Source organism: Malaclemys terrapin, chromosome 4, assembly GCF_027887155.1.
Source record: "Malaclemys terrapin pileata isolate rMalTer1 chromosome 4, rMalTer1.hap1, whole genome shotgun sequence".
Taxonomy (NCBI): domain Eukaryota; kingdom Metazoa; phylum Chordata; order Testudines; family Emydidae; genus Malaclemys; species Malaclemys terrapin.
This window is the reverse complement of record NC_071508.1, coordinates 86,047,550-86,073,606: the sequence shown is the minus strand read 5'-3', so window position 1 is coordinate 86,073,606 and position 26,057 is coordinate 86,047,550. Positions and strand designations below refer to the sequence as shown.

Sequence of the window (26,057 nt, the reverse complement as noted above, 5' to 3'; positions counted from 1 at the left end):
GATAGGGGTGGGTGTGGACTGTGGAACAGAAATGATGGTGGAGAGAAGCCAAAGCCAAAGAGAAACATACAAATTGGCCTCCCTTCTCGTCTTGTGCATGAGATCTCATGGATGGTGAGCAGGACTGAGCTCAGAGTGGGGTGCCAGGCTAGGGCTGAGTTGGGCACATACTCTGTGCAGCCCTGGGCGGGGTGCTTTGTAGTGTGGTCACCACTAATAAAAAGTGAGCCTTTATAGCGCTTTTCAGTTGACTGTGGTACCCCCCCCCCACACACACACACTTTCCTCTTCACAGAAATGAGCATTCCCCATCTGCACATGCTGATACCCAAGGATAAACTCATTTGAAGGAGAAGCCTTTTTCTAGTGGGGCTCAAAGGAATAAGTCCCGTGTAATAGCTCCCTGAAGAAAAGCTGCAAAGCACTCTGTCTTCTAAGCAACTTAGCTGATTACCAGGCTCCAGAGGTTCTGAAAGTTCCCGTGTGCTTTGGGAGAGTCCCCATCACTCAGCTCCCTTCCTAGCCCCTGCCCTTTTGATATTGCTGCTAAGACCTAAGAGGAGCATGTTGGTGTTAGAGCCAGCTGCTTACTTCCTCTGCAGGCACTTAGCAGTGAGAACATGCTAGGACTAGTGCTCGCCAAACCTTAAATCTTTCAAAGCTTCCAGCCAGATAAGCAACCAAACGTCCAAATGCTTACAGCATCAGAATGCTGTAGAAGTGGGCTGGCAATCCCACGATAACAGACTCTCTCAGGGGATTTACTTTACTTCCTTATTTTCAGAGCTAAATACACCTCCCTCTGCACAGCCTGAACCTACTGGGATCTGGGCAAAAGGATCCCAAGGTCACAGATCCATCCTACAGCTGCAATTGAAGCCTCAGGGTTGAAGTAGCCCTTGTGACACCTGTGCTCCATCTCCACGGGGTAGTTTGACTGGTACATCTACATAGTCATGATTTCACCCCTTGCTCTCCTTCATCCTGCTCCCATCTCACCCAAAAGTCCTTCTCCCTGAGGCGCAGGGAGCTTCTGTGAAACATAACCCCAGAGCAGGATCTTGATCCCCACACACAGCAGAATTGCACTGTTTCCACGAAGTCCAAGGACTGAGGAGAAGGAGCAGGACAGCAGAGGCCATGTGGCATTTTATCACTCCCAGTCCTGACCACAGCCAGGGGTGTATCAGCAACACAGTGAAACATTAGTAGGATGGAGGATACTTCGTTTGAACTTTGAAACGTTTTGGTGTCTGTTGGGAGCAGAAAGCGAGGAGGTAAAAAGGATTTGACTAGCCATGGAGGAGCGTCTCAGCTCTTCCACACTGTCACTCTTGTTGGGCCTTGTTCTCCTCAAATCCCCAGCACATCCCATGATACTTCAAAGAGAAGAAAATAATGGAAATATATCGCTGGTGCTTACACTTTTCCAGACTCCTGCAGCATCTCCAGCCACTGAGCCTGCTCAAATTCTGACTCTGCTGCCAGCACAATGTTACCCTGGAAAAGAAGAATCAAATGAGAGATGCTGATGTGAGCCATGCAGATGTGCCCACCATCATGCACAAACAACCCCCATCCCTATTCTGGTTCATAGAATCAAAGGGTCAGAAGGGACCTCAGGAGGTCATCTAGTCCAACCTGCTGCTCAAAGCAGGACCAATCTCCAGACAGATTTTTGCCCCAGATCCCTAAATGGCCCCCCCTCAAGGATTGAACTCACAACCCTGGGTTTAGCAGGCCAATGCTCAAACCACTGAGCTATCCTTCCCCCCAGTGAATTCAGGTATCCGTAATACAGGAACTGCCACCACTGCAACTGGCACTAACTAGTTTCCTCCTGTAAGCCCATTCTGCTGCTTTGGTGCCATGGAGACTGTCTGGGTGGTGTTGAGGCACACTGGGAGGGCAGTGGGCCATGGCGGGGAGGGTTGCAAAACAAAGGACAGTAATATCCAAGGCTGTCAGTCCAGCACCTTTCCCCAGCACCATGTTCATTGGCTTGAAAAGAGAAAAGTTCACGCACATGGAAATCCTCATGGGAGATCTTCATGGCAAAAGGCATGTTGGGCTCTTCTTTGGCTTCCACGATGCAGCCCGCCAGAGGTATGACGCCCTAGCGATGAACCAGAGAATTTAAATCGGTCAGTAAAACTTCAATGAGCAGCTACAAGGCATAACCATAAGCAAGTCACATCAGGAACTGGACACTGATACCTAGCCCCAGTTTTTGCTGCTGGCTTTTCCCCTGTGCTGGAAGCATCACAAAGGCAGTATGCTGAGGGCCTGAGACGCAGAAGTGCCTCACATCACCCAGAGTAACTCCCTGAAGCAGACTAAAGAGAGGTGTTAACGGACATCAAAGAGAGTCTCATCCTGTCCACTTGAGCTGGGAGATTGGTGACTGGGATACATAGGCAATGGGGAACAGGAGCTGTTTTATCAGGGATGTGCAGATCTTCCCAATAGTCTAAAAGTTCTCCTGGAGTGCATAATGACAAGAGCTAAAGTGAAGAGGGAGTGTCCTCATGTGTAGCCCCCGCACCATTTCCCTACATGGTTCTGTTTCCCACGTACATAATGTGCCCACAGCTAGTGTGTCACTGCTACCCAGTGCCGGATGGAATCAGATCTGATCAAGTGCATGTGATGTTGTCCTGAAGAGGCTGGAGATCCACAGAGAATAAGAGACTGACTAATACCACTAACAGAAATACACATTCTGCTTCAGCTTGGGTGATAAAGCCCAGGAAGCTGAAAGATCCTGAGTCCTCTTCCCTATGCTGCAGGTGTGTGGTTTAGTGGGCTTCTAATGGTATCCACGTATGTGACTATGGATTAATTACAAATAGTGATGACGAGTAAAGCAATAAACTCCCAGATTAGCAGGCTAGCCTCACAGTGGTTATTCAAGTGGCTGCAGGATTGATGGTATGATTAGGAAATTGCTAAAACAAGGCAGGGTATAAATCCAGTATCATGATGTTAGATTTATACCCTGCCAAGCAGCTGGTGTGGTAGTGGGGAACCTGAATTAATTTCAGTTTTCAGAAGAGGTTAATCCATGTCTCCACGCTTCTTGGAGGTTCCTCTGGATCTAATTACAAGGCTGGAGTCAGAGAACCTGCCTGTTTTGCTCTCAAGGTACCTGCAAGAGGCCAGGTGGAGTCAGAGAGGGAATAGCTGGGGGATGCTCACCTTGGGATGGATATTGAAGTACTTATTGCTTTCAAAGCTCTTCTTTTCACTCTCAGAATAATAAAGCAGAAAACTCTCCTTGATGATGAAGAACCTGAAAGGGGGAAGAGAAGGAAAGCAATAAACTCCTACTAACATTTATCCTTTAAAAAGCACTTACTTCATCAGAGCACTGAATGAACATTTACCTAATAACTGAACCTAATTTACCCTACAACAGCTCTCTGAGCTGGGAGGTTTTATTATTCCCATTCTGTACATGGAAAAACCTAGGCAAAGAGAGGTTAAGTGACTTGCTCCAGGTCACTAGGTGACTCAAACTTATGCTTGGCATAAGTGGGTGGACCACTGTCACAGACAATAGAGTTGTAGTAGCATATGCCAGTGGTGAAGTTGGCCCAGTGAATCAGCGTTACAGGTGGGATTAGAACTTCAAAATTCCTTGTGCCCTGTCCTGTGCTCACTCCACTAAAGAATGGAAGACAGTTTCCAGGAATTACTAAACAAAGATCCTGGCAAAGTTGTCATTCTTTGTCATCTGGAAATACAAAGGAAATAAAATTCTCTGAAATATGTATCACATTAACTCTTTCTTGCCCTGTTTGGTTAGGTTTAGCTATACCCAGATGAACATGGTATGATAGCTGCAAAACATCATAGCTTCTGTAAAGGAAAAATCAGGCCTCCCTGATCTATTAGAATTCTTTGAGCATTGCCTCAAAATTGTGAATGAAGGTGCACTTGTAATTTTTTTGGACTTTCAAAATGCTGTTGACAAAAGCCTCCCTCTATTTAGGAATCCATGAGTTAAGAGATAAGGTACTGGCTAAGAAACAAAACACAAAGGGCAGGGTTAAATGGTCAATTTTCAACATGGTAAAACATGGGCCCAACATTTCATATCGGGGGAGAAATTATGATGATTTATACCAGCTGAGGATCTGGTCTTAGGACTGGTGTTCTGCAGTACATTTATCAATAAGCTGCAAAAAAGGGACGAACAGTGAAGTGGCAAAAATTGCAACACAACATTATGTAGATTAGTCAAATCTAGAGAAAACTGTGAGGAACTTCCAAGGGACCTGCCAAAGTTAAGTGAAAAGACAACATGATAGCAGATGGAATCCAGTGTTGAAAAACATGATAAGCAATACTCATTGTAAGGAATAATTAATTTCCATATGAGCAGTTCAAATTTAAATGTAACGACTTAGGAAAGAGACCGGTAGAGGTGATTGGGAAGGGAGAGGGGGGGGGAAGTGTCACTGTGGATGGCTCAATAAAACCCTCTGATCAATGTGTCACAACAGTCACAACACAGCAATAGCAAAATCCCTAGTGGACTTAATGGCAGCGCTAGCATTTTTCCTTTGGGGGGGGGGGGAAATCCCCTCTGACTGGGTATTTTTTGTTTGTTTTATTCGGTGGGTTAGTTGATTTGTTTGTTACAGGGCTTTATTTATGTTTAAATGTATTTTATTTCCTTTTAGCATTTTTGTTAGCATATATGAAGAATGAGAGAGAAAATAATGCTGAAAGTATCAGAAGGCCCTTTTATAAAGCAATGGTACTCTCTCTGGCACACTGAGTTCTCTTCTAGCTCACATAGGACATAGCAGAAATAGAAGGGGTCCAGTGATGAAAGACATGGAAAGACTGCTATACAAAGAGCAGATTTAGTGGGGACATGACAGAGGTTTAAAAAATAATTAGTGGCACAAAGAAGGTAAGCCTTTCCTTATACAAGAACCAGAGGATCCTTGATGAACATGAAAGGCAACAAATTTAAAAATGAGAAGAGGAAGTACATTTTTACACAACACAAAACACACCTATGGAAGTCACTATCCCAAGGTCTGGAGGCCAAGAGCTTAGTAAAATTCAAAAAAGAATTAGGATAAAAAGAATGAGAAGCACTATAACCCCTCATGTGTCAGGGCATAAACCACCCACTAACAGAGCAGGGTCAGGAAGAAACTTCCCCCTGTGGGCAGGCTAATCCCATAATTATTTTTATAAATAATAATGTTTATTATAGTAGTGCCTAAGAGCCATCGGGCCCCATTGTGGCAGGCGCTGTACAGACAGAGAGCAACAGACAGTCCTTGCCCTGAAGAGCTTACAATCTAAATAGTCAAGACAGACACAGGATGGAGGAAGGGGCAGGACACAAACAGAGAGAATAATGTGATGGCAGTAAATGGCATGTTAGTGCCAGGACTGATTTTATTGGGAGGGGTGCATTAGAAGGGGATCAGCTAAATGGGAAAAAAAAGAAGGGAAGGGTAGGGGTGAGGGGAATGGGACAGGGAAGGAGAAAGTGAGAGGGGCAGGTGTGGAGTGAAGCTGAGGGTGAAGAGACTGAGGGGTGCGGGGAGCAAACAGCCAATCAGCACAGGGACAGAGAAAGCCCCGTCAACACCGTAGAAAGTTCTCTGAATGTCCGGAGGTCCCTGCTTTGGCCTCTTCTGCCCCTGCCAGCTGGAGTCAGGCTGGATTCTCTCTGTGGTTTTTCCCAAAAGACACATGGGGGAGGCACGCCCTGGCCACTACTGTCCTCACACTGTGTGGGGGAGTCTCCCCTACAGGGTTCTGTGCTAGGGGAAGGCGTGGACCCTGCTGGGCCCCATTTTTCCCCCTCCCTCTAGTGTACAGAGGAGAGGAGCCCAAGCGTCATAGGCCTCTTAAATAAATAATAATAATAATTAGTAACTGCATTCTTTGCACAATTCTTGCACCTTCCTCTGAAGCATCGGGTGCTGGACACTGTTTGAGACCAGATACTAGGCTAGATGGACAATGACTCTGATCCAGAATGGCAGCTCCGATTTAACACACTGCCCACCACTGCAATGCGGACGTCTATCAGGTGGAACTAAGCAGCCGTGTCCTAGTACAGGAGAGCCCAGCAACACAATGCAGCAGTTTAAGACACCAAGTGAACAATAATCTCCTGCCCCACTGAAATTGCAGCGAGAATTTTGAATTAGGTGGAGTGTAATTATCCAGCTTGGAATTTGGGCAGCGCTTCATCTTCTGAAAAGTGCCATGAGAGCTTTAACAATGGCCAGTGGGTCAGTGCCCTGGCTTTACACCCAAAAGTTCTGTGAACATAACAAACAGTTTGAGATGCTTGCAAAACCTCAGACTCCAGCCCCCCTGCCCAGGAGTATATTTTGGACTGGGTGCATTTCCAGAGTCAGGCAAGGTGAAGGCAGTTTGCTGCGTCAGCAGAGCATAGTTCTTTTGATTCACATCCCCAGAGCCTCAGGCCTGGCTGGCTGCTCTGCTTTCTGTTCCCCACACAAGCACCTCAGCCCAGCAGTGTCTCTCTAGATCTAAGAGCACCACTCAGGGTAAACTCACGGCTTATTGATCATAGGGTCAAAGAAGGGTCATAGGTCATGGTAGCTCCCTCTACAACAAATCATTTGAACAGAAACTGTTGACCACTGCTTCATTGTCATGCACCTGTTCCCCTCCCAGCAGTTACTAATTTCTCCATTTACTTCTCAGAGGAGCCTTAGCAACACCATTCCTCCAGCTGGTAAAGCGATGGCTGGCCTCATCTGTAGCCACTGTCAATGCTTTGTTGTACACTAGCTAACAGATGGCGATGTATGAGCAGAGCAGTTAGCACACAGCACCTCGGTGCTGACCTCTGAACTGTTTTCTAAAGTTGCTCATTTAATATCTTTGCTGCTCTTCTTACTGAAACTCAGGTTCTTCTCTCTCGTGCTTGGTGCGCAAGCATTTAATAGGCTACATGCAAATTAGAATTAGAAAAAACAAGGGCCTTCATTGATTGAGATTAAATTAAAATGCACAAGAAGTGGAGCGAGTAAAAAAACATCTTGAAACTGGAAAATCTCAGTCCTGAGGCCAGTGAGAAATGACAAAGGGCTAAATATTTTCTCTTCCCTCAGTGTTTCTAAAGATCTCAGGCTTATCCTGGTAATGATTATTATTGTGTTATAGTTGTGCCCAAGATGTGCTAAGTGCTGGACTGCCCAGCTGGCTCACCACACGTTCGGTGGATCTTGACAACACCCTTGCAGGTGTCTCTAGAAACGTCAGGTGTATCCCATGAGTTACCTGCTGACCCATGTCAGGGACCAGGGTTTACACTAATGCCTAGGGACAGCATGGAGACCCAGAGAAGGGAGGGGCTGAGACATCCCCATGCCTCTAGCACTTTGCCATTACTGTTTCAAAAAGATCAAAGCCCATTTATCAAAGCTGAACATGGCTCTGTGTGACCCCTCCTGATGCAGTGGTTCCATTTAGGTTTCACCTCGGGGTGACGGGATTTTCCAATACATTTACACTAATGGAAAATGCATCAGCATTTACTGCTGTAGCAGCTCCAGACCTGCTGGCACCCAGGGATTCATTCTACCTCGCTAACTCTAAAGTGCCCTGTCGTGGTGCCCAGGCAGGACATCAGAAATATCCATACAGGCTGACTAGCTAGTTTTGATCCCGAAGCTCTTTGCCCCAGTCCTTTGTTCCCCTCCACTGCATGCCAGCATCCTGGCTATTTGTTTGTTTCATCCACCTGTTACTCTTGATCATTAACCCAGACTGTAAGCTCCTTAGGACAGGGGCTGCTGTCTTTTTACTACACATTTCTACAGTGTCTATCACTGAGGACGCGATGCCTGATTTGGATCTTGCACCACTTCTGCAACAAATTAAAAAATATATGTTTTTAAACAGAGCTTCTCCGGCAAGGCTTGCAACTCAAACATTGCAGCACTCTGCTAGCACATGGAAATCAGAACGTGAAACTGACTAGCCACAAATACAAAATGGAGTGGTCTATTGCGCTGCGAAAAATGCAAGCAGCAAACAGTGTAAATGGGAAAAAGTACATTAATTTTTTTTTAATTATTTCAGTTTCAACATCAGGAGTTATTTGCCACACAAGTAAGGACATTTTATTGTTCAGTATGTGCAATTCATAAGTCAGCAGAGCCCCCCTCCCCCTTTACATCCAAGCTCTATAGTGCAGTATTCTGGTTTTGGCTGCTTAGTGCTCCCAATAAGCCCTATGATTTAGATTTTGCTCAGAGAAAACAGAGTTGAGTTCTGAGCAGGGCTGTGCTTCTGGGGGATTAAAGTCCTGACCTCCGAGAGGTTGGCAGAATCCCGGGGGATTTGGAATTATAAATAAATGAAATAGAATTCAATGACAAATAATACAACAATGCATGTGAATAATAATAAAGGAAAAGAAAACCATTTCAAACCTGGGTTATTGATGGGCACCTCTTGACATGTTACACGCATCTCTCATGGTCTCTCCCTACAAAGGAGGCTATCGTCAGTAAGATTACCACTTTATAATCATTGGCCTCTAGGGCAAAGTCATGACATCACTATGTAAGGACCCTGAGAGACCCTGAAGGTGGGATGACTAAGGCAGTGTGAAGAGGGGAGCGAAAGAAATTGTCTCTTTTCTAGCACTGATGGGTAATGAGGTTGGTTAGTTAATGTCTGCAAAGTGTTTTGAGGTGATAACGGGCCACACTAAGCATCAGGAGCATCAGACTTTAAAACGGTCACTGGGGCTTTAGTTTAGCAGTGCTTTTTTGGCACTGGTCCAGGATTAAATATAGCAAATCCCGGATGCTGGACCAGTATAATTTGCATTTCCTGAGGATATCCCAGGAACACTTGGACAGTGGCGGCCTGAAAAACAAGTTAACTCGGAGGCGACAGCACCTGTCATTTCTTCTGCCCCTCGGGATAGTTATAGGCTTTGCTTGTCTGTCTTATATTCTAGTGAGTTCCGGCTGGAGAAGGGTACCTCAGTGAACGTCATGTGATGGGGAACAGGTGTACAGATCGCCTAAATAACACACCGGGAGGTGGGGGCTTTTGCCTAACATTTTTTTCTCTCCCTCCAGGGCGAGGAGCCAGCTGTAGCACTCTAAATACTGATGGCTTCTGTTTATCCACAGAGCAGCTACAGGAACAGCAGCAACTTCTCAACCATGCTTCAGCTCAAACCTGACTCCTGAGCTGGAGGGACCACGTCCAATGAGGAGAGGGGAGTTCACTCTCCAAGGCCCATTAACGACCTTGACCTCTGCTGAAATGGCCAACACGGTGCCAGTCAGTGGTGGTGGGTTTTGGATGGGGAGCTCACATTTGTCCATTGGGAGTTGGATTGAGACCCTCCTCTCTCAATTTTATTCCTGGTAGGTCACCAAACAGCTGCGAGAGGGTAACAGCTTGCAGGCACTGCCAGCTTAGGTCTCAATCCTGCAATAGTTAGAGCACAGTGGGCTGCTGCCCCTACACAGAGCCCCAACTCTTGCAATGGGCTCCACATGGACACAGCAGGCTGCCCACGTGCTACCATCTGCAGGATCAGAGCCCTAGGCAGGAGTCAGACATGCAACTTAAAGTGTATCACTTCTAATCCCTTCAGTCCCCTGTGAATAAATATTCACAAACTGCCACTGTTTTTTCTGAGCTGCCAGTACGTGTAGTGGCCATCCTGCTGGAAAGCCAGGTCATGTGCAACCTCAGCAGTATTAGCTCCCTAGGGCAATCAAGACTTGGTACTCCCTCCTAATTGCCTCATGTGCGTTAGCCTGGGACCCTGCCTGCCTGCCTCTTTCCTGGGTCTGCTCAGCCACCTTCAGCAGGCAGCAGAGGATCGATTTACTTGTTGGAGGTATTGGGAGGCCTGGCATCCTGGGGAGGGGTCTGGTTGCTCAGTAGGTGCTGGCAGATGATCAGGCTGCTGGGAGCATACAGGTAATGCTGGAGATGGGGATGAAAAGGACACGCTCCTGCCCTGCTCTCTTATTGACGGGCCCCTCAATGCAGTGATAGGTCTTGTGCATTTCACTCTGGCCCCACTCCCACCATCGGCATTAGTGTTGTAGTGTCCGTGGCAGGGAAAGGGGTTGAGCTGCTAGTTGGGGATCATGGGAGGAATAAGCAGCTGCAGGGAGAAGAGGGGGAATCACAAGTCAGGCAGCAGAAATTTATTTCCAAAGTTGCTCCGTACCACAGCAGTCACCCAATTTGGACTTAACCGGTCAAAAGCACCAGCAGTGTCCAGTCAGGGAACCAAGACTCTGCTTCTCCCTCGGGGGGCTGCTGGCAAGGGAGCTGTTTTCCACTGAAAGACGTTGCATTGCCTGGGGCATTAATCTCTCCTCCTCCTCCTGGCTGGAGAGGATGCTGCTAATATCACTTCAGATTATTGCTTATATGGAACACAGCACACAGATGTCACAATAATGACAGATGAACTCAGGCTGTCAGCCTTGTTCCAGTACCAGACCTCCCCCAGCCACTCTGGATCAGTAACAGAGACAAGCAACCAAATTAAATAACTTGGGCTTTGCCACAGTATATGTGGAGAGGTTGGTAGATTGAGACAGCCCTTATCTCTGCTGTTTCTCCCTATAGCCCTCTGATCTCTGCAGGATTCTCCACTGACTTGTACCCTCAGCAGTTATTTACACCTGTGCAAAGTGCGTGTAAGTTGCTACTGTTCTGATCTTCTATAAATGACTACATCAGGGGCAAAGCAGTGGAGAATCAGGTCCGTTCTCGCTCATCTGTACACAAAGGGCCAAATCCAGGAGTCTTTATACAGGCAAAGCTCCCATTGACTTCAACAGGAGTTTAGCCTAAGCCAGCACTGCAGGATTTGGTCCACATGCCCCCAGTTCATTCAGTCACAAGCACTTAGTTTGATGGAGCCGGGTATTGTCAATGAAGATTCTTCAGGGGGTCAGAAGCTGAATTCCTCCTTATACTGGTAGATGGATTAATTACCATTGATCTGTGTTTGCTCCATTCCCACCCCTGGCTTTGATAGTCCCAGGGCAGGAAAGAGCAATTCCGCAGTTGATGCAGAGACAGAAGGTGGAGAGGGCAGTGTGGAGTATGTACATATGGAGAATGATGGGAGGGCTGCATAATAAAATGCTAACTAAGGCAACTCATCTAGGAAAACTGGTTTCTCCAGCTGGCCTGCATCCAACATTTGCTGACACTCTGCTCCAAATGACAGATGCTCTGACCACCAAGGTCTCCCCGTACTTGCTTTTTAACCCTGCTCTCCCCTCCACCCAAATTGGCTCTATGGTATCTGGCTATAACTGTACAGGGTCTAGATGAGGTGGAAGGTGGCTATTATCATCAGCGATCCAACATAAAATGTGTTAATTATTAACCCCAAGTCCTCTTGCACGCTGCAGCCAGTTAGACCTACTTTCTTTGGCAAGGTCCCTGGGCCCTGCAGCTCTCTGGTGCAGCAGGCTGGAAGCTCTGAGGCATCTTCATTTACATTTAAAATTGAAGTTTTTAATTAAATATGAAAAATTAATAATAAAATCAGGTCTCTATCCCTTCGGTTTATTTTAATAGTAAATTTTCCTCCGGGAGAGGGTTGTTTGTGACAGGATAAGGGAAATAGTTAACGACGTAGAAACCGGATCACCGAGTTTTAGAGTTAATAACCCATTGAGATGCCTAGGGGCAGTTCATGCCTCTCCAAACTTTATTTCAGGCGGGTCTGCAAACTCAGGAAGAAAACACTGCTACAGTCTACATATCCTGTTCTCAAAATTATTTTCACAACCACGAGGACCAGAATTTATAAAAAATGTAATCTTGGATGCTTGAACACATTTGTGTGGCAAAAAGGTGAATTATGTGTCAAATTCCATGTGTGGAATCACCAAATAGGAACCCCATCAGTCCTCACCCATTATAGGATCATAGTAATCAGACATGAGATCCCGTTAGACCAGTGATTCTCCAAGTGTGGTCCATAAAAGGCTGGTGATCTGCAAAATATTTCCACGTGGCCCACACAGCTGATTCTGCAACAAAGATGGAATCTGTGTTGGTCTTCAAGCAGTGACAGTTCCTGCTAGATGCAGCTCTTCTAACAAACCTCCAGAGTCTGTTTAGGCCAACTAGATGCCAAAAAAAATTAATTCTTCTTTGCATCCTGTGCGGCAGCTTCATGGCTCCCTTAATCAACTGTTTCTTTGTTGTAAATTCAACCATGATCCAAAGTGAGAGGTAGCAAACCACTGAGAAGGACAGAGCCAAAAAGCATCTGTTGTCTGGGAAGACTGGGGCATTGAGGACTGATGGAAAGAGGGTAAAGCCCTTTATGTATGGAGAGTAGATAACCATACAGAGGTACAAGGTGGAGGTAGATAACTGTGCCCCTGCACTCATTGCATTGCATTTATCCTAACTCCTTGCCACTGGGGTATTACATTTCCTGTAGGAAGGTGTGGCATTGGGGTTGGAAAAGGAGATGGTTCATGAGAAGGTCCTTCTGAAGGAGTGGTCCACAACATGAAGGAGTTTATTACCACTGTAATAATGAGGGGCCTGATCCTGTCAGGTGCTGAGTGCCACCAACTCCACCTAAACTTCAAAGGGAAGTCAGGACACTCAGTGTCTTGTGGGACTGGGCTCGATATCATCAAATCCATCCCCATACGTGGGTATGACTGACCCTTGATCCTGTACAGAGCTCTGCGCAGGTGGAGCCCTGCAGCCCCACGGAGCCTCACTGAAGTCAACAGGACATGGGGCAGGTGCAAGGGCCTGCCCATACATATGAGTATGCAGAAGCAGGTCTATAGATAGTCCCCCTCATACATACCAGCTTGGCACCGGATCCACATACACACTCCACTCCAGTGGCAGCAAAGGGGACTCAGGAGATCTGGGCTGTTCCTTACACTGCAATATAATTTCCTGGTTGACCTTGGGCAAGTCACTTCGCCTTTTGGTTTCTCAGCTCCTGGTCTACAACATAGGCTTGATGAGAATATTCCTCTGCCTCACATAGGGGGTTGCAAGGATGAATCAAATGTGAGTGAGGCACTCAGCCATTGTGGTGATTAGTGCTGTAAAAATGCTTGCTGCCGCTGTTTGACCCGAGCAGCTAGTCAAAGGTTGGGGCCCGGTGGGTGTTCCAGTTGGAGCAGTTGGTGGCAGTCAGGTATTTCTCTGTACATTCTTTGTAAATCAAATTGAACCAAAGTCCTGTGTCTCTGAACTCCAAAGGAATAAAATAGTGGGAAACAGCACCAAGAACACTGTTTCCAGCCTGCATCCTGACCCAAAAACCTCTCCCCAGGTTTCTTTCAGGGTCAGCCACATGCTTTAAGCTGCTCCTTCAAGCTGCCTCTGCATCTATTCTTATCTAACCTCAGTGCCCGTGAGATCTCTCTTCCCCACCTACCCACAGCCCTACTGAAAATAATATTCAGCCCATAGCTCTGGGGCAGGTGCACACACAGCTATTGTCTAAGGCTACGTCTACACTAGCACTTTTGTTGGTGTAACTTCTGTTGCTCAGGGGTGTAAAACACCACCCCTCTGAGAGATATTCTCCTGCCGACATAGCTACCGCCATTCACTGGGATGGTTTAATTATGCCGGCAGGAGAGCTCTCTCCCGTCAGCACAGAGCGGCTACACGGGAGACCTTACAGCGGTGCAGCTGCAGCAGTAGAGCTGTGCTGCTGTAAGGTCTCTAGTGTAGACATGGCCTTACATGGAGCTAAGTGAAGGGTGAGTTCACACCTACCGATCTCAATCGGGTTTTAACTCAGTCCCCGAGAAAGGCTATGGGGATGCTACAAATTACTTCGGCATGACTTATGTTGCTCAGGAGTGTGAATAATCCACACCCCTGTGTGATGTAAATCATACCGACCTAAGCCCGTGTGTAGACAGTGCTATGTCGGTGGGAGAGCTCTCATGGAGGTGAAGTTATTAAGCCAATGGGAAAGCTCTCTCGTGTCAGCTTAGAGCATCTTCACCAGAAGTGCTACAAAGAGGCAACTGCGCCGCTGTAAGTGGTGTCGTGTAGACGTAGCCAAAGTTTGACCCAGCTCATAACAAGCTGATCAGTAAAATGTTGTTGCCCATGTCTGGAGTGACCTGCCTGATCAAGTAACCTGTAGACATCTCTGAGTCCCTCCTCTAAATACCTTTCTTGCCAGTCTTTCCAGCAATGACCTTAGCACAACCCTATAAGCAGGAACCAACACGTGAAGCATGCCACTCTAGCAGGTGCACACCTTTAGCTGTGTAAACCTTCTTCCCTCATCTCCTGATCTGGTTTGTCCCTGCATCACATGAGGTCATACTTCACTTAGGTTGTAAGCACCTCAGGGCGGGGAATGAGCCTTCATGTTCTATGCAAGGTGCAATGCACAGTGCTGTGCTGTGTATAAATGCTAACTAGACAAATAATAGTAATAAACAAACAATAATAATAGGATTTCATAACAACAAAGGCTTTGCCATAATCAACAGACCACTAGTGCATTAAGTCACCTGTCTCCAACATTAGCCAATAATATCCATTCATTTAAATTGAGATGAAAAACACCAGGTTCCCCTACCCTCTGAACTAACATACCTGACCAACCATGTTTTGCTATACTGGGGGTGGATGGATTATTTCTTGAGCCTCACCATGATCAGTTTACACAAGGCTGCGAGAGATCTGATTTCACAGCAAAATCCTTCTGTGCATGAGAAAGTAATGCTAGTTCTACCGAGAACTTCAAGAGCTAGCAACTTTAGGCAGAAATGGTGACACAGCATCTTAAAATCCAACCCTCTGCAAATCCTGACGTGTGACATGTTAAAAGCCCTGGGAGCTCTGCAAAGAGTTGCCATCTGTAATGTGCACTGATGCAAATGCACATCCAAACTGAGAGGCTTGCAGGAGGGAAGACAGCAAAAAGAAACATGAGATGGGAAAGTCTGAGAAAGATTCAACATGCTGCAGAACTTGAAAGCCTCAGCAAGTTTATGTCCCATTTTCTTCCAGCGGTCCCTTTGACTTCCCTTCCCCTGCTCAAACTCTTTTTGTCTTCCAGGACCCCAGTGCCACTCCATTTCTGCTTTTCTTCCAGACCCCTTGCTTTCAAGACCCCTGTAACCTCTTGCTCCTGTGCCCCAGCCTTCCATATGCTTTGCTTCCAGGCTTCTCCCTTTCCTTCCTAGGGTACGTCTCCACTGCACGGTCCAGGCTTGTAGGCAGGTTCTAGCCCCAGCTGCCCTACCAAACACACAGCAAAACGTCTGACCCAGGTTTGGCAGTCCTGGGCTAGCTTACTTGGCTGGGTGGAGTGGGGTGTTAAAGTCTGGGATTCACTTTCATTCACTGGAACCCACCCACTTTGCAGTGAGGATGTAGGCAAAAAATCACCCAAGTGCTGACAGTCCTCCAACGCCTTCCCACAATTCTCTGCAGAGGACAGAATTTCTCCTGCAGTTGATGTAACTGACTGGAAAGAATCCTAGAACATCTCAGTGCAAAGAACCATGGGCTATGCCCACGGACACACATGGACAAGTACAGAAATGTGAGGACACAGTAATGCAAGTAGGGCTTTGCAATGGGGGCACTGGCCCCAGGCTAAGCGAACCTGGGTGCTCAGACCAAGATGACAATCACCCAAGCTAACTGCCAGGAAGACATATCCTCATGCATCTCCCCATTCTCTTCATGCCTCCTGGTTTCCTCTTGTTCCCTTTCACCATTTACCCAGCCGCCTGACTTCGGAATACCCCATCAATTCCTTTCCTTCCAAGCCCAAATCCCTTCCCATTTCTTTTCTCCCAGGGCACCTGATAGTTCCAGTTGCAGCAAACATTCCATCCTATCCCATCGCTGTCTCATGAGAGTCTCCCCCACTTCTTGCCACCTGCTATCACTAAAATATTTACAACTCTCTGCCGAAGGGGGTGACTTCTAGGAATAGAACAGTGTTAAATAAATAATGACTCAAACGTTGGATAGAGTTGGATAGTTTGGTTGCAAGAGATTCTGATTGAGAGGAAATGAGCGTGTTAAGGAATCCTTTTAATCTGCCTTGGAGGAGATCTTGCCCTTGGTTATTCTCTCTTTCTGGGAAAACACCAATCCTTGGCTCCTTTCAATAGCACAATCACATTTGTTTTGAAACATAATTCATGTAACAAATGTTTGTCAGCGAAGCTGCGGTTACTTATCACAAATCACCTCCCAGAAAATAACGCCTCAGTTTGCAGAAAAAATTTGCACACAAAGGAGTGGGGTGGGGGAGGGGAGAAATCAACATTGACACGTGATGCCACCTCTCTGACAATGTCAAATTATTTTTCTGATAACAACATTTCTATATATTTCCATGGGGGTGGACTGCAGTTACAGCACAGAACCGGGATTCAGGAGACCTGGATTCTATTGCTGGCTCTGTCGCAGTCTTCTTGTGTGGCCTTGTGCAAAAGACTTAACCACTGTGTGCCTCAGTTTCCCCAGCTGTAAAATAGGACTAAATAAATAACTCTGCCTTTTACAGTGCTCTCCACAGGTGGTGGCAAAGCCCCTTTCTGAGGAAGAACTGTTATCGCCTTTTTACAGAAGGGGAAGCTGAAACTCAGAGAGGTTAAGTCACTTGCATAAGACCACAAAGCAAATCACTGACAGTAGCAGGAGAGAAATACAGGTCTCCTGACTGCTAGGTCAAGATCTGAACTGTTAGACCACAATTCGGAGTGATAATGGTATTTCCCTGCCCCTTGGGGTGTTGAAAGGCTTAATCCATTCGAGTGCGTAACGTATTGAGAGCCTTAAACGGAAGGTGCAATAGAAGTGTGAAGTATTATAAGAAGAGAAGATATAGATATAGATATAGATATAGATATAGATATAGATATAGATAGTCACCTTTTGTTGTTTGAGGGCCCCCGGACATTTTTTTAAAATGTAGTGCAACTTACACTGAAATAACATTAATTTTAAACAAAGAACCACCCACTGCTTCTGTAGTAAAGTACAGACTTTTACCCAGAGAATAAGTAACAAAGGTATAGCCCCCTACAAACTTCCTGATCATCAGTATGCAACACACCATGCCAACTTTATAGCAACAGTGGGGATACAACTCGTACTCTCCATCTTCAGAAGCAGAAGGAGAATCTCTTTTTGCTGTTAGCAGTATAGCACCTATGACACGGAGTGAAGCAGTTCTGATTCCACCCCCCCAGAAGGCAGCAGTACACATACACACTAGCCAAGTATCTCAAGGAGCTTTACGAACACTAATGAATCAAGCCTCACAACTCCAGGACAAGGTAGACAAGCAACCTCAGCTGCTGTCACACAATTATCACACTGTAACATTAGGAACCAGTTCCAAAGTTGAAGTGATGTGTATATGGCACAGGGGTTAAGCAGAGCTAGAAGGAAACTGGCTGAGATGCCCTGTGTGGACAGCAGTCTCAAAATGGGGGAGCTGTCCCCAGAGGTTCACATTGCTAATCTAACCCCTGCCTTTGAGTCCTCCCCATCCCACTTGGAACTTGCCTTTGTATCCTTCCCTGCTCACCCAGTGGCTCTTTCAGAGGTTCACCCAAACCCATCTAATTGAACACCTGCTGTTTTATCCTCTCTGCCCCAGCTTGTCAACCCCTCAGAGGGTCTAGCTGCTTATCTAGCCCCCCCCTCCCCACTTGAACTTTGCATTTTCCCCTGACCAGACAGGGAGTCCCGCAGTGACCGCACCTCATCACAGCCAAATCCTGCATCTTACCTCCTGGACCATTTGGCAGACTGCCTCCCAAAGGGTCTCTTCCAGAGCACGCCATACAGCTGCACTTTGGTGCTGATATCCAAGACATCCGAGTCTGCCTGTTCCATGGATGGAGAAGGGGAGACAGAGTTGGATTTTGAAGTGAACATCGTAGACGGATTTTATTCTAACTCTCCCCCTGTGCCTGGCAGCTCAGGGAATCCGATTAAATGCAACGACCCAGAAGGACATCACCAGCCACTCCAACAGAGAGACTGAGGCTATGGTTTAAATCAATAACAGGACTGCTCAGTGCTCAGGCAATAATTTTCCCCCGATGCAGAGATGATGAAAGTGTCTTCATTTCGTATCACTTTGTGATGCATTACGGAGAGCGCAAAGGTCCCAGCCCATGAGTCAGAGGGCTGAATAGAGCCAAAGACCAGCAATAGAGAGCGAGAGAGAGAGAGAGAGAGCGCACAGTCAGAAATAATGCAGCAAGCCTAATTATCTGTGTGAGAGCCAGGGTGTAAGGATGGTTATTGCACTGAATGCTCAGGAGCCCCAGATGGGAGTCAGAGGGGACAGTCTGCAAATTGCCAGGCTTGTTTCTGTGACACATGCCCCCAAAGTCTTGTGCCTGTTCATGAGTTCTTCTGATTGGCTCATAGGGCAAGGTGAGCAGAGTGGGTATGAATCAGTGAGTTCCAATCAGACTTCCTCATCTATTTGGAGAGGTTTCCTTTCTGTGCCAGTCTGGAAGCCAGTGGGTAGGGTTCACATGCTCGCTCTGGTTTGAACGGGTATTGTCCGTGACACCAGTCTCATTCCTTAAAGGGCCATTGCCAGCAATAAAATAATATATTATACAACTCGACAATTCCAGCTCTGGGACTTGGGACACATTACCCCTTCTGTTGCTCCAAGGCGAGCTTCACCACTCCATTCATCTCCTCTGACTCCATCACCAAGGAACAGCTCCCCAGCCATCGCCCACTCCACGCAAAAGTCCCTCCAAGAGACACTTCTTCCCCAATGCTCACAAGAAACCACAGAATAATGTTGTTTCAAGTTCCTGCATCCTGCCTTCTCTGTCTGTCTCTGACATTGTTCGATCTTTGGGGAGGGATTGCCTTGGTTTTGTCTTGCCCAGTGCTGAGAGCACATTTTGATGGCAGCATCTAACAAATTATAAAGACAAGAAGTTAGAAGTATTATATTAATAAGAAGTTTTGTGCACTGGTAAACTCAGAGTGAAAGCTGGTGAGATCTAGACAGGGGTAGGCAAACCCAACATGCTGTTCCTATTTTCTCTACGTTGAGTCCCTTCTGTTGCATTACATTACAACTCTCTCTAGACCCGCCCCTGAACAGTGCCAAGAACATGCTGCTCCAGCTGCAGTCAGTGGGAGCTTTGAGTGCTCAGCCCCCCTCAGGATCAGGCCCACAGTGAGGTGTGTGTAGACCACTGAAAACCAGGCCCTGCCTCCTGTGCATCCTTTGCCTGTGCTGGGTACCTTTGGGTCACTGTGGAGCAGGCAAGCACATCACTCAGGTGGGCTGCTCCGTTGACTGCACCTGAAACGTTGAGACCCGAGCAACTCTTCAGGATGCTGTTCTGAAAATAAGTGATTGCTTGTGTTGGAGTGGGGGTCTGGGAGGAAAACAGGGAGGAGTTCAGTTGGAATCATACTGCATGCAGGATAAATAAGAATACTGGGTCCAAAACATCCACCTTTAGTTACCCGTGCTCCACTGAAATCAACTCACGTAAGGACTACTTGGATGAGTAAGGGTTTGAAGGATCAGCCCTCAAAATAGGATTGGTATCAGTGAGGGAAAGTAGGGTTGCCAACTTTCTAACCACACAAAATCAAACACCTTGCCCTGTCCCTTCCCCAAGGCCCCACCCCTCACTCACTCCAGCCCCACCCCTCACTCACTCCAGTGCCCCTCCTTCAATCACTCCACTCACACACTTTCACCGGGCAGGGGCAGGGGGCTGGACTATGGGAAGGGATGAGGGCTCCAGCTGGGTGGGGCCAGAAATGAGGGATTCAGAGTGCGGGAGGGGGCTCCAGGCTGGGGCAGGGAGTTCGGGTGCAGGAGGGGGATGAGGGCTCTGGCTGGGGGTGCGGGCTCTGGGGATGAGAGGTTGGGGCTACAGATGGGGGCTACAGGCTGTGGCCAAGGGGTTTGGCGTGCAGGAGGGGGCTCAGGGTTAGGGCAGGGGGTTGGGGTACAGGAAGAGATTCAGGGTGCAGACCCCAGGAGGGAGTTTGGGTGTGGGAGGGGGCTCGGGGTGTGGGGTCTGGGAAGAAGTTAGGGTATGGGAGGGGGTTTTGACCTAGGGCAGGGAGTTGGGGTGCAGGAGGGGGCTTGGGGTGCAGGCTCCAGCCAGGCAGTACTTACCTCAGGCAGCTACCGGTCGGTGGCACAGTGGGGTTAAGGCAGGTTCCCTGACTGCCCTGGCTCCATGCAGCTCCCAGAAATGGCCGGCATGTCTGGCCCCTAGGTGGAGGCACGGCCAGGAGGCTCTGCACACTGACACTGCCCTTGCAACTCCCCTTTGTCACGGTTCCTAGGTAGAACAGACTGAGATGGTCTTTGGGAAAGACAAGCAAGTATGTAGACCATTTATTGGTTTAAGATCTGTTTTATCTGAAATTCCTTTTTTCTAAATACTTTGCTTGAAGAAAATGTTGCTTTAAGGGTACTACTGTCATTTTGCTCCCAGAGGAGACGGACTGCAGGTGCTGAAGATAAGTCAGATCTCCAGACTTAGGGCAGGAGGTGAAAAGGTATATGGTGGGAAACTCGAACAACACGGGCAATTTTAGACAAGAAGAATCCATTTTCTCAAACCGGGAATGTGGTCAGCACAAGGGAGTTAAAACTATATTCTTAAAAAAATAAGTTTCCTGTGGTCATTTAATGACCACAAGTACTCAAGACCTTGGCTTTATACTTCAGCATCAGCTGATAGCACATCCAACAGCACTGACTGCATATGTAATGGGTTTGGAGACAGCAATACGCTAACATTACGTATAGTACCTCAGCGTACCTTTCTGCTGTGGTATTTAGCCTTATCAGGACTCAATACATTATGCAGAGTTAAATCTCCGATAGGAGAGTGACACAATATTTCTAAAGGAAAATATTTACTATATATCGATCTGTGAATACATATGTTTACTTATACCCCTTGAAACCACTATGAATATGGTCACTAACAACTCTTTAAAGATAACACTTTCGAGGGGGGTTTCCCTAAGTTTTAGTACTGTCACAATTGCAAATACAAAATATAATTATGAGCATACATATACACACACAAATATATTCCCTTAGGGCTCTTCTCTGGGAGGATTTACACTTCTCAGTTATTGTAGGATGGTGTCCTGATCCTTTGTAGGGACTGTAACCTCCTTAAAGTCCAGGAAACAGGCTATGGTCTCTCACATTCTGCTTCAAACTCCCTACGTGGCTCTGCAATGGCAGTCTTAATTTGCAGTCTGCAGCAATTCTAGTCCTCTTCTTCTCCAGTGGGGTGAAGGGAGCCTACAGTTTAAATCCAACAAATTGGCAAGATCCCTGGAATACAACCCTTGTAGCAGACCCTTCCAGGCCTTGTGCTGCTCCACCACTGAGTCTCCCACACTGGCTCCCACTCCTCCTATATATAAACCCTCCCCTTGAGTTACACAACACTTCACTATTGTGTCAGAGGGAAGAATATTACCTACCAAATCATCAATACTGGCATTTGCCTTAGAGCTCTCCCATCCAAGTTTTGCCCAACCCCAATCCTGCTTGTACGACACAGAAGTAGTGACAGCTACCAAGCCTGTCAACTATACAGCATTTTGACTGGTGCAATACATTGTGTCATGTTTGTTACGTTAATTAGAATATTGTATTCTTGCTGGTGAAATGCACTTGAAAATAAATGCACACTTTCCTGTGCTATAAAGTATATCAGTGATTATTACTAACCAATCAGGTAGTGTAAAAATAACAAACAAAATAAAATATGATCCACACATGCATTTGATCTTGTCAGAATTCCACAGACTCCAGGTGTCTGAAAGTGCAAACTAAACCCCAGGCAGACACGGGGGGGAAAGTAGTCTGTCCAATCTCTCTGTCTAGGTTCTTTGCTGGCCCAGATCACTGTGACCGTGGTTTTGGATACTAGATCTCCCTACACACAGAGATTAATATTGATGAGGCTCTACATGGTAGGACTGGTTCAGGCTCCAAAGCACAACAATATTCTTCATAATTGCTCTCTTCTCTTGTATTATTAGCTGAGGTCTGAGAACTTCAGTATTTTCAACTTACTGTGCGATCTCTCTGGAAGAGAGGTCTGACTTCCTTTCTTAACTCCTAGCAATACTGAGAGAAGTTAGCAGGCTGTATGCTGTCACAGGTATGTATTTTTGCAAGTCAACAGTGGGCACTGAGTATGTCTGCTATAGGGTGAAGTCACTGGCTTGGTGATCAGATTGAAATCTAGGGCAACGGGAAACTGCAAACCCTGTGAACGAGGTATGGATTCGAATAACAAATCATTTTGGCAAGTCAGAGACCATTTGACATGGTGTATGTGTGTATTTTCACTGGCATGACCAGCTAATGAAAACTGAACTGTGAAAGGTTGGGAGTTGGATTCAGAATGTTTGGGCTTGAAACAAATAATTCCTGTTCCCTTGTGAGCAAGAAGTAATATGAGAGTCGCATGTCACCTAGCACTTCCACATTTCTGCTCCCTGCATCTAGTGGAGGACACAGCACAGGGAAAGGGAAAAATTGAAAACATTAACCAAACTTTTTCAAGTCTCAGAAACAACACTCATTTCAAGATTTAGTAAGTGGTACTCATCCATCTGAGGCCTTGTCTACACTAAAAAGGGTTTGCTAGTATAGCTATACTGGTAAACCCTCCTAGCGGGGACACAGCTTACACCACTTTTGCCAATATAATTGTGTCTACACTATGGCTTTTGCTGGCATAGTAAAGTTTCTTAGGGTACATCTACACTACAGCGGGGAGTCGATTTAAGATACGCAAATTCAGCTACGTGAATAGCGTAGCTGAATTCGACGTATTGCAGCCGACTTACTCCGTTGTGAGGACGGCGGCAAAATCGACTTCTGCCGCTTTTTGTCGGCGGCGCTTACTACCACCTCCGCTGGTGGAGTTAGAGCGCCGATTCGGGGATCGATTGTCGCGTCCCGACGGGACGCGATAAATCGATCCCCGAGAGGTCGATTTCTACCCGCCGATTCAGGCGGGTAGTATAGACCAGACCTTAGAGGATGATTTTTTCCCCACACTTCTATGCTGGCAAAACTTTTAAGAGCAGATTAATTCTTCACTGACTCAGGCCTAATATCCTGTCATGGTGGGGCCACTGCTCTGCCGGAGGAGCTGTCTTTCAGATGAAAGATAAAGCTAAAATATTTCACTAACTGTAGTCAGTAAGGATTCCACAACACTCTATAGGAGACAGGGTGTTACCTCCATTGTTCTGCCCAATGTTGCATTGCCTATAGAGGAAACTGTATTCTACTGATCTTTGGGCTTGTGCCACAAATTTTAGATCTGGATCTGAGCCACCCCAAAGTCTAAAAGGGTTCAGATCTGGTGTTTCAGTTTAGATTTGTCTTACTAGTTTCAACTGGATGTTGTGGCCGTTTCCTCACTAGGGAACCATTAGCAATTGAACCAGCTTAATGAAATAAACAGAGACACCTAGCATATATTTGGTGCTACAAATATAGTTTAAAAAAAATAGAAGCAGCAGCAGCCCAGTCCCCATTTGATGCGAAAGTTGCCTATTTATTTCTGAAAGTTACTTTCCAGCCTTCCAAGTGCTTAGCTCTGTGCAGAGGATGTTTTAAAATGGGGGAAGGCAGCATGCTGCCAATCCACTCCCATGTGACACATGGATAGATGGAGTTTGTTCTGCACACCATTATTAATTTTTAATACCTTGGATGGGAAGAAAAAAAACAGCTGCTCTGCAGAGCTCAGAGAGGAAGGTTATTCAGCAAATAGTCATAAAAATGAAATGCCTTTGGCAATGCATTCTGGACCCAACACACACAGACTGGCAAATTTACAGCCTCATCTGACATATTCCTCTGGTGAGAACATATGGTCTGTGTGACACTCTGTACCTCGTGAGAACACCCTGCACCCCATGTTCATCCTTATAAAATGATTGTGTGGTATCCAATGCAAAGTTTGTCACATTGGGTGTCTTCAGAAGGAACTGAGCATTGTTGTTATAGTAATGTTATAGGTTGTAATTTCAGTACATTCAGTACAAATTCATATAGTAATGTATATAGGTATGAGGCAGAAAATGTGTCCTTGTGGCTAAACAAACCCAGACAAAAACTCTCCAAGGGCAGAGAGGCAGTTCACACCTCATCAGGGCAGTTATGGGACAAACCCAGCCCAGCCTCACAGGAACAAAGGACACTGGCCTAGGCAACAACAAAGGATCTGCTGGACTCTCAAGTGAGTCACCCCCCTTCCTTTGGTCAGTTTGGGACTGCGATGAGGTAATGCTCACCTGACTCGGGGGGGGGGGAGAGGGAGAGTAAAGCCAAGAGGGAAGAAAGGACACAATAAAAGGGAGAGACATTTGCCATGCTCTTCCTCTCTCTTCCACCGCCATCTACAGACACCACCACTAAGCGACTGAAGCGCTGATCAAAGGAGAGAGCCTGGCTAAAGGGCAACCAGCCAGCCTGTGGTGAGAAGCATCTAAGTTTGTAAGGGCACTGGAAGTGTTAAGATCAGCTTAGAATGCGTTTTTGCTTGTGTTTCATTTGACCAAATCCGACTTGTTATGCTTTGACGCATAATCACTTAAAATCTATCTTTGTAGTTAATAAATTTGCTTGTTTATTCTACCTGAAGCCGTGTGTTTGGTTTAAAGTGTGTCAGAGACTCCCCTTGGGATAACATGCCTGGTACATATCAATTTCTTTGTTAAATTGAAGAATTCATATAAGCTTGCTGTGTCCAGCTGTTACCTGGGGTTCTTTCAACCCAAAGCTCTTGGTAACTTTTACACTGTATCAGGTAGTGTCAGGAAATAAATCAAGGGATACACGGCCATCCGACCGATAGATGGCTGGCACAAACAGGGCAACACAAGAGTGTTTTCACTCAAAGCTAAACTTTACTTAGTCTCAAGCACTTACACACGTCCGCAACAAGTTAGTAAAACACCCCTAACCCTAGATAATTACCAAAGCTGAGTGTGGTTCTTGAGTGGCACAGCGGCAGCCTTCCGGGGGCCAAATCTTCCATCTGCCGATGGGGAACACAAGATGCATCCAGAGGGAGAGTCCTCCTGCCTCAAACTTTTTCCCCTTATTTATCCATTAGTAATACAATGACATGTCATTTAAAGAAAACTTGTTAAGCGAGCAGTTTCAAAGGTCAAACAAGATGTTTCCTTCTGGTCATCGATTAACCAGGTGTGGTTTTTTTCAGAGTTTGCAGCCTTGGGGCCCCTAAAATGCATGTATCAGCAACTTCAACACAAATCTTATCAGGAAGGATGCGGGGTCAAGCTGCCCTTTCTGTGGCACCCCAAACCCCCCTCCCTTCCTGCCTTGGTTAAGCTAAGGCTACTGCATGGCCAATTTACGGCCTGCTGACTTGGCTGCTTTTAGCAATAAGCAATAGTGGTTTCAGACAATTTACTGGTTTGCCAAAATCTCCCCGTACACAGTGGGCATAACTGGACACTGCAAGACGGAGGTTCCTAAGGTTGTGTCTGGGACCAGAGATGTTGGCTAGTGTCAGTCGGTTGCACAATCCAAGGAGCAGCTTACCTGCCAGAGGCTGTGTGTGAACAGCCCAGGAGTGGGGGTTCTCTCAGCAGATCAGGGTAAGGCTGGCTCCCAGAGTCAAGGATTGAAAAAATTGCTTCGTGGAAGATACCCCCAAATTCTCATAAGAGGCTTTTCCCCATCGCATTTCAAATGCCACAAAATGAACTGTATCTAGACTACCAGGCTTTCTAACAAGCACACTGTTAAACATCAGAGGGGTAGCCGTGTTCGTCTGAATCTGTAAAAAGCAACAGAGGGTCCTGTGGCACCTTTAAGACTAGCAGAAGTATTGGGAGCATAAGCTTTCGTGGGTAAGAACCTCACTTCTTCAGATGCAAGAGACTTGCATCTGAAGAAGTGAGGTTCTTACCCACGAAAGCTTATGCTCCCAATACTTCTGTTAGTCTTAAAGGTG

At 46.5% G+C, this 26,057-nt stretch overlaps 1 protein-coding gene across 5 annotated transcripts in view; it reads right to left on the bottom strand.

The window, feature by feature from the left end:
* The window catches only part of PLEKHD1 (pleckstrin homology and coiled-coil domain containing D1), a 51,267-nt gene extending 25,498 nt beyond the window's left edge, over positions 1-25,769 (bottom strand). For 2 of the 5 annotated variants that reach the window (XM_054028261.1, XM_054028263.1), the window contains exons 1-7: positions 25,052-25,769; positions 20,189-20,357; positions 18,686-18,957; positions 17,798-17,895; positions 3,199-3,292; positions 2,027-2,116; positions 1,424-1,500 (exon numbers count right to left, since the gene is read on the bottom strand). In XM_054028261.1, the coding sequence (XP_053884236.1) occupies positions 1,424-1,500; positions 2,027-2,116; positions 3,199-3,292; positions 17,798-17,895; positions 18,686-18,943 (617 nt within the window). In that variant the 5' untranslated portion in view covers positions 18,944-18,957; positions 20,189-20,357; positions 25,052-25,769. The other 3 variants (XM_054028262.1, XM_054028264.1, XM_054028265.1) reach the window with 3 other exon arrangements.
* Between the last annotated feature and the right edge of the window lie 288 nt (positions 25,770-26,057).